The sequence below is a fragment of the Chironomus tepperi genome, unplaced genomic scaffold, assembly GCF_022539635.2.
Source record: "Chironomus tepperi strain 1889 unplaced genomic scaffold, CSIRO-AGI_Ctep_v1 contig_351, whole genome shotgun sequence".
NCBI lineage: Eukaryota > Metazoa > Arthropoda > Insecta > Diptera > Chironomidae > Chironomus > Chironomus tepperi.
In genome coordinates this window covers 437,693-454,898 of record NW_027226473.1, presented here as the reverse complement: position 1 = coordinate 454,898, position 17,206 = coordinate 437,693, and the positions used below count along the sequence as shown (strand labels likewise).

Sequence of the window (17,206 nt, the reverse complement as noted above, 5' to 3'; positions counted from 1 at the left end):
ACAGGCATCTGTGACACATAAAAACCGTAAAAATTCTTGATAATTTGTATGGATTTGTAAGAAAAACCATACAAATTATTAAGAATTTGTACGGTTTTTGTCTGTCACAAGTGACTGTTTTGCAACTCTGGACTGAAGTGACTCAAGAGTGATTTGCAGATTTGTTGAAGTTCAGCAATTAAGCTGACCAAATCAAAAAATCCGGCTCCTGACTAACGTGACTCTAGCTTCAGACAAGACTTGGTGAAATATTTTCATCAATTCAGATCTATCCAGAGTCAAGTAGCCCTAAGTCTGGATTTTCATCTATTTATACATCCTGTACCTTCCGGGAAATGTTCCAAAATCCATCGGCCTTAAGCCAGATTCAAGTTCAGATTTTCACCTTCCTGGAAATGTTCAACATCGTAGCAGGTTTCATCCAAGCTAAATTTATATCCCGAGAAGCACAAGTCAAATATTTAAAGATTTGAACTGAATAAAACTGAATTCATGATCAAGTTAAAGTCATTTTTGACTGCAACTTAATTTTAGACCGATTAGTCCAGTGAGCGGTAATCTGTGTGCTGCGGATTGATACAGTAGTGGGTAAACTGTATTCAGTACCCGATTTGAGCAGCAAAAAATAAAATGTTGTCCACCACTGAATTACCCCAATTTATTCTAATCAACTATGCTATGAATCGTGGTAGACCGAAGAACTCCTGGAAGGAAGCTGTAGATAGAGACAGCATTGTATTTTGCATTAGCACATGGAAGGTGGAAGCGGTCGACAGAACCAGATTTAGACGAAACCTGAGTGAGGCCATGGATCACCGTTGATATGTACGGCCATCAAAGTAAGTAAGTAAGTAAATATGCTGTGTATCTTTAAAGCCTTAAATTTTACTTTAATAATTCTTCTTGACAACTATAAACGTTCAATGCTTTGATTTCATGTCTCAGCATATTTTATCATAAATTTAAAGAGAAAAAGTATCAAATGTTTTGAGATTTTCATCCAAATTGTTTTACAGTCCAACATAAATTCCTTCAATTTTACCTAAGAACTTCCATTAAATCTCACAAAGAATGTTTCATAAAATATTTCAAGAATTCTCCAACCTCGCAATGCAAATTAAAATTTAAGTAAAATATTTTCATCTTATGAAGTCAGAGAGGAAGAGGGGTGAGTGAGGGGGGGGTGTGCTAGGGAGTAGGGGTGTAGAGGAGGATGTTTTATAGTTTTGGTATTTTGGATTATACACTAACAGGAAGAGATCTTACTTTCGAGAGTAAAACAGGCTCATGAAAGAGATTTATATGCACTAATGTGCCGCGACACACAGGTTGTTCACCACTGAAGGAGACCAAGCTTTTGATAGCATGTTCTCTGCCTATTGAGGGGTTAGAATTATTATATCCAAAAATGGAAGGGAGGGTAGACCACTTTTGACACCCAGTCCTATCCCAACTTCTTGGATACCTTGGTACCCTGCCAACAGCACTTTTGAAACATTCATCTTCACAAAGTACAAAAATTATTGCGGAAATTTTCATTTTGATGCCAATTTTTCCTCACTCACATAACAAGATGACCTTGTGCTTCGCATAGGTAATGAAATGAAAATTTTTGAAGAAAAAAAAGGTCTCTATAAATAGATCAATATGATGGAAACAAAAGTGTGAGGACGATGACATAAAAATAGCACCCAAACAAATCCTCATTTTATTTATTTTGCTGTTTATGATGATAAAAATAAGAAAGTTATTTAGGGGTGCTGTTTATTTTTATTGCAGTATCCGTGGGGGAATAGGTTGGGGTATGTTTTAATTAAAGTTAGATTTTTTTTAAATTGATAGTAAATGTGGAACATTTTAAAATTTATATTTTGATTTTTTTGAATTAAGTTCCTCTAAATTTAACTATTTCCCGAATGACATTTGGTGTTCTCTGGTCGACGTGACACTGGCATGGAGTCGGATTTCGTAATGATGGCACTTTTTTATGCTTTTTTAAACCCTAATTTCACAGCATTTAAAATTAAAATCTGTATTCAATAATCTTTTAAATATTGAAGAAAATTTTGAATTTTTAGAAATTTTAAATTTCTAAGCATTAAATTATGAAAAACGTTAAAGTAAAAAGTTAGTTAAACTTTTTGAATATAATTTTAAAAGAAAAGAAAAATTTTAAACATTCACAAAACTTTTCAATTTTCTTAATTTTTAAGATTATCTTTACAAAATATGGAGAAAGTTTTAAAAATTGAGATATGTTTTAAAAAAGAATTTCAACTTTACACTATTTGAAACAATTCTAAAATTATGGTTTTAGAATAATTTTTTTAAATTAAAAAATTTATCTTTAGAATTTAAAAAAAAATTTAAATTGAGCTTTAGATTTTTAATTTAAAATTTAACCTCAGGATTTTAAAATTTAGTTTTAAGTGCTTTTTTAACTGTTTTTTTTTTCATACAAATCTTAAATTTAATTTTAGAATTTTTTTAAGAGTGTAAAATTATAAAAAAAAATTTAAAAAACTAAATATTTAAAAAATGTTAATGTTTCATAAGAAATTTAAAAAATGTTTAAACACAAATTAAAAGTTTTCTAAAATATATCAACTTTAAAAATAAAAATTATAAACAAAAATTTTGAAATCTTTAAAATCATGAAGAAAATTTTTGAAATTTTAAAAAAAAATTGAATTTCAAAAAGAAAATTGAAATTTTAAAAGTTCTAAAAACTTTTTTGAAATTTTCAAAAACAATATTTTTTAAAATTTTAAAAATTATAAAACAAAGTTTAAAAATCACGAAGAAAATTTTTGAAATTAAAAGTTTAAAATCATAAGTTATAGTTAAAAATTATAAAAAATCATTGAAAATCTTGATTTTTGATTTGAATTCTAAATTTTTTCTTAAATCTTTAAGAAAGTTGAAATACATAAAATAGCTCAAAAAAGAGCTCTGAATGTATTAAACGCTAAGCGTGAAAGTTAATTTCAACAATTTTTAAATACAAATTTAACTAAAAAAGTTTTTATTTCATGAAACTTAATTCAATAAGAAAAAAAATCACGAAAAAATTCCCACAAAATCCTCGGTCTTTAATTAAATGCGACAAAAAAAAAGCCATAAATTCATTAACATCACCAACTTTATTTACTTTCGTAACTATTTTAAGACAACAATTTCCTTCTTACTTTTCTAATTATTTTCTTCCAATTATTTCAGTATCTTTAGTAAATTTCACATTTCACAATTTATAAATTTATCAATAATCACAATATTTTGCACATGCATAACTTCAAAGTTTGAATTTTTAAGCAGCTTAATTTAATCCACAAAATATTTTACACCTTTTTTTTTTAATTTTAAATATTTTTTTTTATTTTTTATTATTCACAACTTTTTATTGACAAAAAAGTATCAAAAAAAAAACAAAAAATTTCAAAATTTTCATCTAGCTAACAACTTTCAAATTTTTGTGACCGCCTCGAGTAACGTTAAAAATCATACTGAAAGGAGAACTCAATGCGTAAGATGTAAGTAGCATGTCAGTAGCACGTTCTGTTCATATCATCATGATTATTTTCTTCTAGTTGCTCATTTTAATTTCATTTTCAATTCCGTTTCTGTTGCTCAGAAATTTTCCGCTCAAAATTGAGCAACTTTCCGCATTCTCTCAATTGTCTTCTCTTGCTTGTTGTGGAAACTCTCTGTTTATGTACGGAAAATGTGGATTTTGTCGCTCTCAAAACTCAAGGTATGGATGATGTACTTTTGAGTAGATCAATTGTGATCCATGACCTCCCACAGGAGTCACCTGAAGCTGGCTTTATTGCTGATATGGCTTTATACCAAGAGATGGTGTGGTTAGGCTAAGTGTAGTCACATACTGCATATGCTCAGCATTTGAACAACTTACGAAGGCGTCATTTGAGGAAGGCCACTGAAGTAAATAGAACGGGAACTGGAGGAGAGGGGATTGTAGATCCTCCCCTAGACACGACCCTGGGTAGTACTGTACTCCACAATTGATAATATTCAAGCCGACTCATTTACAATTCACAAAAATGTGAGTCGAAGTGGCTCGGTGGCGGAATGGTTTAGTACTTCGGTACATAATTATTGCAACACCGATCTATCGATCATGGGTTCGAGACTTGACATGGGAAATTTTTCACATGTCCTTTTTCGAATCATATGTAGTGGAAACGCGGCTCACAGCCTCCCTTTGAAGGCTACAGGCAGTAATGTCATCAAAGGAGTGGTTCTGATCCCACTATAAACTGTAGGTCTATTGAGTGCATTGGTCTGGCGCACCCTCACTCGTTAAACAATCATTAGCCGCGTATCGCCCTAGCGCAGCTCTGGATCTTAAAGATCTGAATAGCTAAAAGGTTTTAGGTTCATTTACAATTCTCATTAAAATTTTATGAAGCAGAATATGTCGATGATTACTTACTTACTTCGCAGGTCGTTCGGCTACCACTTGCCAATTTCAGTTCCGTTCTCTAATTACGTAATAAAATCTCAAATCAAAATCTCTTCAAAGGATTGTTGCTATCAAGAAATATCTAATCACATCCCTTCTTATTTGACAAAAATTACATAATACAAAAGCTGATTCTTATAGAACACAAATTTTGCATTTCTCTTTTATCAATTTAGTTCTTCTTATTCTTTAACGGCATTTTTGAAAAAAAAAAATGGGCGGTTAATAATGCGCTTTGTTCGATTGGTTAGATAACTGGCTTGCTAGCTGACTGGCTGGATAGCTAGCTGACTGACTGGCTGGCTGGCTGACTGACTGGTTTGCTGGCTTGGTAAGGGACGATTTCTCAGCAGCCAGACCTAGTTGGAAGCTCAAATCTGGAAGCAGTTGGAAGCATTAGCTTTATGTCATTGAGTTATTCCAGTATCACTTGGTTTGGAATAGGGTTTCTGATTAACCGCGTTTTTTCATAACCGCTGTTATGCTGTTATGAAAAAATTCAAAACAGCTGTTAACGCGGTTAACAGCGGTTATTGCGAATTTTTAATAATATCACAATTTTACTATGTTAATGAACTTTTCATTGATATATTTTCTTTTTATTTGCCTTGTATGGTTAAATTAGGTTGTCTAAACCTACAAAAGTGAAGAAATTAATCAAAATCAAAGAAAAAGAACAATTTTTGATGATTAAACACCAAAATTATTTTTTTCTATTGAAAATTCATAATTTTGTTCCAAAATGTTCCAAAGTTAAGAACACTCTCTTCGTAGCAACTTAGACCGAAATTTTCCTGAATTTTTCAAGTCAAGCTGGACGGAAATTGCCCTTAACTCCAAGACAATGGCGAGATTTTGAAAAAAAAATTGCCAAAATCTTTCAAGTTTTTCCAACGGATTCTAGCCTAAATTTTTCATCCAAAATTCGCATTTTCTTACAAAAGAAGAGAGATCTCAGAAAGAAATTAAAACTTTTTTATTAAAAGCCTTCAAAATTTTCTGATTTCAAGCCTTTACATATAAAAATGCTGTTAACAGCGGTTAATTTTCAATAACCGCTGTTTTGCGTTAACCGCATTTGTAGCTAAAAACCGCTGTTATGCTGTTAACGGTTAACCGCTGTCAGAAACCCTAGTTTGGAAGCCTAAATCTTGCCTAAATCCATATCTATGTACGTTAATTAATGATTTTTCATTTCATAAACAGAAAAGAAACTTTTTAAAGCGTTCAAAAAAAATTGAAATTTTAGCAACCGTTAGAAAGTTTAAATTCTAGAGTGAATATCCTCTTTGATTGTAGTTTTTTCCACTATTTAGTGATAGCTCTGACAAAAAGGCGCTGATGCCACTCGATAAGGTTGAACACTTGCAATTTTTTTCATAAAAGAATTTCTAAATTCAAATAAAGTTTGATTAGGATGACTATTATTAAATTTTATTGAATTTCTATCTATTTATAGTAAACTAAGCTCTTTGAACTAGTTTCTCATCCATTCAGTTTACTTAAAGCTGAAAATTTACAATTCTTTCGACTTTAAATGCAAGTTTTGTCAACATCAGTGTTCCTATATAAACAAATATGAACATTTTTATCATCCATAGTGTGAGTTTTTATTTGTTAGTTCTATTTTGATATAAAGGAGCTATCAGTATATAGATAATAAGTTTGATGTGTTATTTATGTTTACTTACTGTGATTGCTCATAATTTAATTTTTTTCTCATTTTCTGATATTGATTTTGAGTTGTTTGATGATTTCCTTTGCTTAATAGCAGTTCTGATGACTGTGAAGCCATGTTTGCAGTTGTGCATCTCTTAGGACATCTCTATTAGCTTAAATCAATACTTAGGGAGCAATTTTAAATCACGTAACTCTAAAAACAACAAAATCATGAACAACGAGACAGCATTGCAGATGGAATTGGTAATTAGCATACGGAAGTCAGCGATAGAGTCAGCTTAAGGCTTCATCTGAGGGAGGTCATGAATCACAAATAATTTCTGACCGAGCGACAAATGATAATGGCTCCACCACGGAGTTTTTAGGGCTATGTTATACATCTACTAATGCCAAATGCAAGCCTTATGGACTATGGTTATGCGCAGCCTTACAAGCTTCATCACGGAGCCTTCTTCATTTGTGTCGCAGTTTTCAGTTTTAATTCTAAAAACGACAAATTATTTCTGTAACTCAACAAACAAGTGCTCCATGCATAAAAGGTAGAAGCGTGCATTGCTCCTTAAACGTTTGAATGATGTCAGCAATTCAGCATGAAATGTAAAAAAAAATGAAAATTGGACAGCATTAAATTCACATGTTTTTCATCATCTCGTATCTTTACTTCATCATCATTAAAGTTAAGTTGATACACAAAAATAGGGTATGAGTGGATGTATAAAAAAATACGAAAGTGTCACTTACATCTACTGACAAAAAGGAAATGTTTAAGCTTAAAATAACATGAAACTCATTTCTTTAAAAATCCAATATATATATATATGTGGTCATGCAGACAAACTTCGCCCCAAAATCGCCCCAAACAAAACTAACACCATCACATTTTTCCATTGTTCTCCGTGTAAAATACTAATGATGGTGTTAGTAAATTTCAAAAATTTAGCGGTCACTTTTTCATATGACCACATATATATATATTGTAAAAATCTTTTAGTTCCTTTAAGTTTTTTGCAGTGTGGCTGTCTCAAAAACGACCGTTAATTTTTTTTTAAAATAATTATTGTTCGTTAAAATTCAAATTTTTTTTGGCTGTTACTTTTACTTTTGTTTGTAACGTAAATTTCTATTTTAAAGTAAGTTAAATATGAAATGTTCGAATTTGAGAGGACCACGCTCTGTTTTTTGCTTATTTTTTTGTAATTCCTGTTTATTAATTTGTGCTTATTTTGACTTTACGGACAGTGTTAGGTTCGCTAGATTATTAAGTTGACGTTCAACATCTTTGATGAATTTCTCAGGAACATTGTTGGCTTTCATGTCCTTCACTTTCGTCTCAATGACTTGCTTTACATTTCTGTTGGAATTAAAAATGAGAATTAAGTTGGAAAATATTCATAAAATTGGAATCGAAAGTCAAGGGAGCATTATTGCTGGTCTGTGTAGCATAGGCAGTCGCCAAACAGCTAGTAGTTAAGTTTCTGCATAGAATGATCAAACAGGTGTCTTTGAGGACCTCATTTGCCTATATTATGACCGACTCCCTATGCTACATGAGCTCATTAAAAGCGTAAATCCCAAATTAAAGCAAAAGATCCATTAAAAGTTAAAGCACATTACAAGAATAATCAATATTAATAAAATTATATTAATCTTACTTTTCACGCTGCCGTTCTGCATCAACAAGAGCCATTTGTTCACGCTTCATTTTCTCTTCCAATTCACGTTTTTTCACCTTTTTCTGTTCAATTTGTGCGATTATATCATCACGATATTTGCATTTAGTTTGTGTACGTAGCTTCTTCCTTAGCTCTTCTCTATCCTTTTCAACTCGAAGTTTATCCATAAACTCATTGAAATTGGCTTCATCTCGTGCTATTTGCATTGCGCGTTGTCGTTTCTACATCGTATTTTTACAATCGGTAACATTGTTGTGATGATGATGATGGAATGGATAATGTTGAAGGTAAAATGTAAGAAATTATGTCAAAGTAATGTAATAATTGATATTTATTAATATAATAAGCAGGTATTGGATATTTTAGGTATGAATTTTAGTTCTTGATTTGTAAATGTACAGAAAATTTCGATTTAGCTGAAATATTAAGTATAATGATGAATTTGTGAACTTTGTTAACTTCCACTTATGATCCTTTGCAAGATCTAAATGTTATACAACTGTAAAGTAGCTCAAAACTGTCCAAAAATCACTTAAACTCTTTAAATTTTAGAAAAAATTACAAATTTGAAATTCAAAACACGTGAATTTTAAAGCATCGCTTCATTTTCTGTTTGCTTCAAATTTTCAAATCCAAAATTTCCGTTACTAATCAATTTCAATTTTATGAAGCATTTTCATGCCTAATAATCAAATAATTCGACTTACAACTTCCTCCAATTGAACATTACGTGCTTTAGCTATATCTTCAGCCATTTCACGTTTCTTTATTGCAGCTTCCTTCTCTCGTCTCCGAAAGACACGCTCAACCTCTTCCCTTTGTCGTCGATACTCCAGTTCATTACGTTCTGTCTTTGATTCAAGCAATTTCTGTTGACGCTGAAGAATTTTATCATATTCCTTTTCACGCTCTTCCTTTGCCAGTCGCCTCTCAAGTTCCAATTGCTTATCCCTTTCTAATCTTTGTCGCATATATTCTTGTATTTTTAATTCTGCAATTCGCTCCTTCTCAAATGCTAAATTCTTGAAATATTGACTCCAATGACTAGACTTCTGAAGACCTTCACGTGTTTTTTGAATTTTTGCGCTTCGTATTCGAGCCTTTTCCACATCTTCCTGTGTAGTCATGTGATATTAAAAAAGGTAAATGTTTGTGGAATTTGTAAATTAATTTTACTTCATCTAACAGTGAATGCCTTCCAACTATATCGCATTCCAATATTCAAATTTTCATACCTTTTCTATTGCCATAAGTGCCTTTTTCATTGCAGCCGCTTCCTCCTCAATTCTTTCAACTTCCTTCGATCGTACGGCTTCCCTTTCTTCCAATTGTGCTCGTATCTCCATCGAATATTTTAATAAATTTTTTCGTTCAACTTCTCGCTTCTGTTCTTCTTCAATGAGTGCCTTCTCACGCTCTTCCAACATCATACGCTCAAGTCTTAAATTCTCATTACGAAATTCTCGTTCAATTTCATTCTTTTCAGCTATTTGTGCGTCGCGTATTACTGAACATTTTGTTGCTAAAATGATGCGATTTGCTTGCTTTACTTCCTCTTCCTATTAATTTTTTTTTGGGGGGTGATTTGTTCAGAACGTAAATTCCAAGAATTGATGTCGATGATGCGATATTTTGGTTGAGGTTAATATAGGGAGGTATAAGAAGAATATAGTTAATGAGAGATGAAAAGGTAATGATAATAAATGGAGTGGAAAATATTATTTTTTTAATAGAATGCTTGTTTTTGTGGTGGAGTTTGAGCTGCTGACTGTCCAGATTGTAGATAGATTAAAAGCTAATCGAGATAGGAGACCCTCCCCTCCTTCTAAATAGAGAGTTTGCTTCCTCTCCTTTTCTAGGCCACAATTGCTAGAGTCTCGAAATTTTTGCAGTACATATATTTCAACTTCACCAAGACTGTACAAAATGGCTCCGCTTAACCAGGGAATAACCAGAAATTTAACCAAAAATAGCTCATCTTCCTTTAAGACCAAATGAAGCAAAACTCAAGTTAGACAGAAAATGGGGTCAGTTTCAAGCAAACCCTAAATTCTAAGCAGCGCATACTGTGGCAATGCTCTTTAGTTATCGTGAAAATAATCCACAAACAGCGTTTATGGAATTTTGCATCGATACGGTGTCTTAGCAGTGCTTTAAAATAGATAAACGGTCTAGTTAGTGGTCTTTCATTTAGACAGTACAAAATCATTAGTTACATAGTCGTTTGAGTGTCAGACAGCCAACTTTAACAACCCTGATTCGATCACATGGAAATTCTAGTCTAATTCGGGTGCATTTTTGCTGTTTGCAGTCACACCAACTCAGTTTGTGTATTCGCGACACACAAATTGTGGCTAGATACATTGTATTAGTATACCCTGGGCCATGCAGTTACTAAGTCGAGAAAATGCAGAGGCACATAGGTTGGCCACCACTGATTCATTACAGTCATTTTTTGGAATGGGATTAGCGTGGTAAATGAACGGCAGTTTGTGACTTAATATCACTAAATTTTGAAATATAAAGTAGACATAGCTAACCAGCAATATCACTATGAGTCGCTCATATACTACATTAAGCTCCATCATCACTCGAAGAAACCAATCCCTGATTTAAAGATAATGACATGGCAGCAAAAATAATGATTGAATAATTTGTCCTAAGAAAATATTCAGAAATTTATTTTTTGAAGCTAATTGGATGAAAAGTCATTGAAATGAAAATGATTTAAATTAGACAAATAAAGGAACTGAATTAAAATTCAGGTCGTGTTTGGTGTGGAGCAGAAAATTGAAATTTGAATGTTGACTACTTCCTTAACAATGAATAAGTTTGACATGAATTTAAGTCATAACTGCATGCATATATCACTAGAAATCACAAATATGCCTGCAATTGTCAAGACATACAACAAGGTCACCATCAAAATGTCCACAAGTAGACGTACCTGCTCTTGTTTCGCTAGATATGCTCGGTCGAGTAATTTCAATTTATTTTCATTCTCAGCAACTTGATATGAATCCAATTCATCCTCCATCATTGTCCTCTTTGCCATATCAATTTCCCTCAATCGCTGCTTTCGTCGCTCACAGTCTTCCTTCAACTTTTTATTCTCTTCGAGACGTTTCTGAAGTTTTATCATTTTATCCTCAACTGTTAATACTTTGGCCTTATTTTGGAGTCGTACAAGCTCCTTTTGTGGCCAAAATTCTTCGTACGTGTTTGGCCGTTTACTCGGAACTAAAAGATTCCTCACACCATCACGTGTGACAATTTTAATAAATTCTTTTCCATCGAGAGGATTTTCACGTTGCTTTTCAGCTAATTGAGATGCACAGAAAATTTTCGCACGCGAACTAAAGCTGAAAAAAGTCAAAAATTAATTTCTGGTCTGTAATAAATTTTTTTGGTCACAAACGTTTTTGATCCATCGATATCCCAAATGAATTCCTCGCTGCATACACGTCTTGCGGCTGATTTAAAACGTTCACGTGCTAGTTTTGCGGATTTAGATTTTGACATTATTACTTTAAATATTTATCTAACCAAAACCTAAAAAAGAAATCCAATTTTCAAATGCGAACTGCATAAAATTTAATATCGAGTTAACAAGTAACGATATGGTTGTCATGGCAAAATGTATATAGGTATTGAAATAAGTATCTATGAGAATTATTTTATTTATGTTGGTTGCGAATGGTAAAAATTTTATTTTCAAGGTAGAGAAAAATTGTTTTGTGTTACTGAATTTGTATTGAGGGGGGTGGGAGATGCATGCTTAGTTTTAGAATATTTGTTGAGCTTGTTTGGCAATTTTAAAGGGAGTTTTTTGGAGATTTTTAGTCCAAATTAGCAGTTTTTGAAGTCGATTCGAATTTTTTATGGAATCAAGTCGTCTTGAGTGGACATTTCCATACTTAATTCAAGTGGTGGCTTCAAGATATGTTGATTTTAGTGAACTAGAACAAGTTGTTCCAGCTTAATGAAAAATCGGGGCCTTTTTTGAGGATTTTGGTGACGGTTTGGGATTTAGGTGTACAAAATACATGATATTCTAGCTACAGTTGTTCCTTATCTTTCTTAAGATCTAGAACAAGTCATCAACTTGACATTAATTTACCCTCAACTAGTTATAACGTATTTTTGTCCTGTTGGGTATTCTTTGTTAACTATGTTGAGGTAGCAGCCATGGTTAAAGGGAGTCTCTAAACCACAAAGAGTTTTGGAAAACCGGGGAAAACCCTAACAAAATGAGCAATTTGTTCTAAAAATGGAGGGGGGAATGGGGAGCCAACCACCAAATAAGCTGGCTAAATAGGCGAAGTTATATACCTAGACCAGGACCGAAAAATCGATAATTTTAGCTAGTTCTGTATAAGTGAACAATCACCAAACATTTCCATACCCTGAGTCAATTTTCAGCATTGAAACACCAGAAATAAAAATATGAAAATATAAAATAAAATAAAATCCTAACCCTCAACATATTCCATATTAACTCAGCTGTTTAAAGTGGGTATGATGCGATGCGATATTCATAAAGTTCATAAATTTCCATAGTTAGTGAATATTCACGACGAAAAAAATAAAAACGAGAGGGTTGCCTACATAAATATGTATACACACACATACCATTTATTAAAATTTATAAGTTTTCACATGCACATCGTTTTGTGCTTGAATTATCAAGTCGCGGTAAGATTACTTAAACTACGATATCAGAGGGGTTTGGGAGGTCAACCCCCTTCCGTAGAACAAATTCTTCAATTTTCAAGGGTTTTTCCTAGGATACTCAAATTTTTGAGATTTATACCCACTCCCCATACCCCTGTCAAAACAATTCTGACTACACCCCTATGCAACAGTAGCAACAATTTTACTTCTTCTTACACTTCATTTTATAAAGTAGAGATATTTTATGAACCGTAGGTATAAATAATGATGTCTTTTAATGCTGAAAAGTTCTAAATGTTTGTGTATATCTAGATTGAATGGGGAGATTATTTAGGAATGAAAGGAAGTATTAAACACCTAACCACAATTTGTGTGTCCCGTATCACACAAACCTAGACTTCAAAATTCCACGCTCGTTCAGAATTAATGGCATTAAAAAATTAGTATATGCTTGTGATTTTAAGGACCCTACTCGAAACTATGACTTAATTGTATTAATTGTGGATATACGCTTGATGATTTTTATGCGCTCGAACATCCAGTTGATTTAATTTCTAAACCAATGCAGACGATTGATTTCAAACTCGAGCACGACTTTATGGCCCAGGGTGTCTAAATACAATGCAATTAGTCGCAATAAATGTTTTAGCAAATCACATAAACTAATTTGGCGTGGATGAAATACGCTTAAACGAATTGAACACTTTTGGGATCCATAATGTCTGGGTTTATACATCTGTTTATTGAATTTAAAGCCCACATTATTAATTGAAATAATTTGACGTCATCAAGCGATTTACCCCTGAAAAAGATATCAATTTATTATGAAAATAACCAATGTAATTCAAAACAAAATCCAATCAAATCGTTTTATCATGAAAATGAATCGTTTATTTGAAAATTCCAAGAAGTTCGATAAGCCATCGTTTCTAGAAGAGACGTGAAATGTGAGAAAGAAATCATGCAGCCTCGTAAATTATAAATATTGCTTCTATATTGAATTTCAACATTGTAAAAAAATAAAAGTTAATCGACTAGGTGTTGTGATGCTGACTTTTTGCTGCTTCTGATGATATGAAGTAATGAATTATGATCAAGGGATGTAGACTTTTGGTTGGGTTGAGTTGCTTAGGGGCAGATTCAGGCAGGGTCAGTACATTTCTGGTGAGGTTGACTCACTCAGGGGCCAATTCAGGAGTGTGTTCAGGAGAGGAGGGGTTTTAAGGGTCAACGACTTGATTGAATTGCAAATTTGTCAATTTTCTAGGTTTTTTCCAGAAAAGCGGCACTTCCGGTGATTTCGACTCACTCAGGGGCCAATTCAGGAGTGTGTTCGGAAGGATATTCAGAAATGGAGGGGTTTAAGGTCAATTTTCTAGGTTTTCTCCTGAAAAAATCCTAAAATCACCTGAAATATTTGTGATCCATTGGTACTTGGACATTGGGATCCCCTTTGATACCCCTATCTTCCTGAATACACTCTTGAATCCTGAAAAGGCTCCTAAGTGAGTCAACCTTTTGATTTTACATGTCGAAGTGTGTAGCGGCACACTATTGTGCCATATACCATATGCGGCTTAAGTACAGTCTTCAACAATGTGTGCCACAGAAAACAGAAGGTTCCCCATCACTGCTTTATTGCTGTTGCTCTAAATTCTTTAATTTTTTTAGCAAAATTTCATACATTTTGTATCACATTTAAAGCTAATCCCAAAAGTCTTTAAATTTTTTTTTTTTTCATACCTGTAAAAGTTCGCAGACTTCTTTACAGACGTCAACAAAAATCCCACGATTTTTTTTTTTTTGCCAACCTTTATCATAAACATTTCAAAATCAGCCCAGTGTAGGTTTAACACAATTACAATTTCTATTGAATTATTTTTTATATATCCGTAAACTTTGTTGATTATTTGGTTTTTTGGATGTTTTGAGCTAAAATACAAATATTTATTTTGCTCTATTTATAGGTCAGCAGATCTCATAGGAGGAAACGTTTAAAAGTTCAAGGTATTTGCCATTAGTCATAAAGCTAACGAGTATTGTCAAAAAATATTTTCTACGTCATTTGTCCTCAATTTTTTTGGTTTTTGCTTCTCACAAGTACGTATACTTACATCCTACTCATCGTGTAATCCCTTCCTGTGAAAAGAATATATAGCATAAATTGAGTATTCATTACATTTAGTTACCTTTTTTTCAATTTCGTAGAATATAAAGTATTAACTTGATTGGTACATTTATCAAATTGAGTGACAACGTTTCTAGAACTCTTAAGGTCAATAAACTTGGGGTATTCAGTACAACAAACTTGTGATATTTAGCACAACAAGATTGTGATATTCAGCACAATAAACTTGTGATATTCAGCATGAGTCGGTTAAATGATCCAAGATCCGATACCAGACTCGCATGACTTTGGAATGGTGTCGGATTCATGCTCAATCAGTTAAAGCAATTTGAAGTTATGCATGAAGTTATGAAGCTGGATTTTGATCGTGCTTTTCGGGACGATTGTATCAGTAACAACAAGCCATAAATCTGTATCCCCGTCTTTATTTTAGGTTTATTAATTGATACACATTCTTTTCGCCGTAATTACATGTACTTGAAGCACTAGAATGTCATTAAAAAAGAACAAAATCTTTACACCGACATTTCCAATACTCTTTGTTCAAATTGATCCGTTTACTATGGGATACAGCCATTAAGGCCAAGTATCGAGTAGTTAATGACGGTTGTTAACCTAATCATCCTAAGAGTAGACTACCACCCTTCTAATGAGTTGGGGTTAGAACATTCAACAAGCGTAGACCATTCTTAGGCGTCAAGTATACCTGATAACCTGGTATGTGGACATAGTTGAGGTATAAATTGCAACATTCTTTAAGTATGTTTCTTATCCCAGAGCATAATTTTGATCCCAGCGGTGTATTGAGCAATATCAAATGATACAACGAGAAGATACACAATTGGCCTTAGATCAGCTTTAGATTCAGACTACGATCTCCTCACTTCCTCTGTCTCTTATTACAAATCATTCAAAAAGTCTCCAAAATTCAGTTTAAGCTTCCTTTTATCATGAATTTCTCCATTTTTCCATCACAAATTCATCACCTGTAACAACACAGTCCTTCAAATAATATCGAAAAGAAACTTATAAGCAGCTCAATGAAAACAAACTACATCTACATGCCTTTAAGTCATCAAGATCTTTTATACATCATTCCTTTTTCTCAGTTGGTGTTCCAAGAAGTAATCGATTGAAAAGCTTTCGGCACTCAATGTCAATAGTATCATTATATAGGCATTTCTGTCATGTTCAATAAGTGATCGTAGGCACACAAAAAAAGGGTTATGATAACTGAATGATACTTGAAGGTATTGTCAAAAAAAGCTCCTTTTTACAAAACTGAAAGAATCAAGTGCGTTCATGCTTACTCGCCTTGAGGTAATCGGATGTCAAGAAGTAGACAGCTTATTATTACATGTGTAACTGCTCGAGCATACATCAAGTGATGTTGTCAAAAAAGAAAATATTGTTTCCAGGCATGACATAAAATTATGAATTGATTTATTTTTGGATTCCTTTAAAATGTCTGATGTTGTGCGTGCATTAAAGCGGCAAATCATTTAAGACACTTCAAAGTAAAATTTCTTGATAATTCTTCTTACATCCTTAAGTGCTGAGTTTCTTTAGCAAATCGATAAATGTGCGAGTGTAAAATTTACAATTCTGCAATATGCTGCGAGGATAAGAAAATAACGATACAAAAGTTTATAGAAGATTATTTGGGTAAGGATTAGATACAAGGTTGTGGATATTTTTGTTATGATGATGAGAATGTCAGTTTAAGGAAATCTGGAGCTTGCTGTCAACTCGGATTTGATTTGAGAAAATTGACTCAAACTGTCAAGCAAGGAGCAGGCTTTCATGGTAGAGAAACATTACCAGGGTACCTAAAAATGGTCTATTTGCATGTTAGGATCAACTCCATATAAAACCCTTGGAGTATCCATCGGTAAATAGCAAGATTTTAGTATTATAAACCTAAATTGTACAAGTCAGTTAATTGATCCAAAATTCACCAAGCTGGAAACATTCTAACATGATGCCAGATTCAAACTCAGTCTGACGTCAAAAATAGTCCATCAAATCTTCTAATCCTTCCTTCCATCACCCAAAAATTCATATTTATTGCACAAAATTTTTTATAGCGATTTTCATACATATGTTCAACATCAGCATTTTCATATATACTTTATATCCTTTATCATTGAGGCATAAACATATGAGAAATACATTTAAGTACATTTTATGTACATAAATTTGTGTACTTAATGTTTAAACATTTCCGTAAAAAAAAATACAAACAAATTTATTAAAATTATTTTGAAAATTTTCTTCCTTTTTTTAATGCGAATCATTGCCTTTTTCACACATAAAACTCAATTAAGTTAAATGAGTCATTACATTTGGATTGGATTTTAATGCAGCATGAAAATGTGCTCGTTATTTGTGAGTACTGGGATCATGTTCAGTCACTGAGTGTTAGTCATGTAATTTATTGATAAATTAATAAGGTTTAACGATAATTGAATGTAAATTTAGTCATTTTATTGATAAATATGAGGGTATATAGTCATATATGAGAGTATATACTAGTTTAAGGTATGAATCGTCAAAATTAAGGGCAAA

At 32.7% G+C, this 17,206-nt stretch overlaps 2 protein-coding genes across 2 annotated transcripts in view; both read right to left on the bottom strand.

The window, feature by feature from the left end:
- The window catches only part of CapaR (Capability receptor), a 60,869-nt gene extending 57,547 nt beyond the window's left edge, over nucleotides 1–3,322 (bottom strand). Inside the window, exon 1 of the mRNA XM_070645124.1 lies at nucleotides 3,189–3,322. The gene's annotated coding sequence lies outside the window, so the exon portion shown is untranslated. The remainder of the gene's footprint in view (nucleotides 1–3,188) is intronic.
- Nucleotides 3,323–7,381: 4,059 nt separating this feature from the next.
- Nucleotides 7,382–11,358, bottom strand: LOC139094214 (cilia- and flagella-associated protein 45-like). The gene is made up of 6 exons (XM_070645190.1): nucleotides 11,255–11,358; nucleotides 10,784–11,198; nucleotides 9,072–9,395; nucleotides 8,544–8,951; nucleotides 7,816–8,057; nucleotides 7,382–7,514 (listed from the first exon to the last, which is right to left on the bottom strand). Exons 1-6 carry the CDS (start codon nucleotides 11,356–11,358, stop codon nucleotides 7,382–7,384), a joined length of 1,626 nt encoding a protein of 541 aa, XP_070501291.1.
- Nucleotides 11,359–17,206: the final 5,848 nt, after the last annotated feature.

Bases quoted from the DNA above. Each gene is read 5' to 3' on its own strand.
- LOC139094214 (XM_070645190.1), bottom strand. From the start codon at position 11,358: ATGTCAAAATCTAAATCCGCAAAACTAGCACGTGAACGTTTTAAATCA. The intron at 11,199-11,254 runs GTTTGTGACCAA...GACTTTTTTCAG, and splicing joins GATATCGATGGATCAAAAAC to CTTTAGTTCGCGTGCGAAAA. The intron at 7,515-7,815 runs GTAAGATTAATA...TAATTCCAACAG, and splicing joins GCAGAACGGCAGCGTGAAAA to AAATGTAAAGCAAGTCATTG.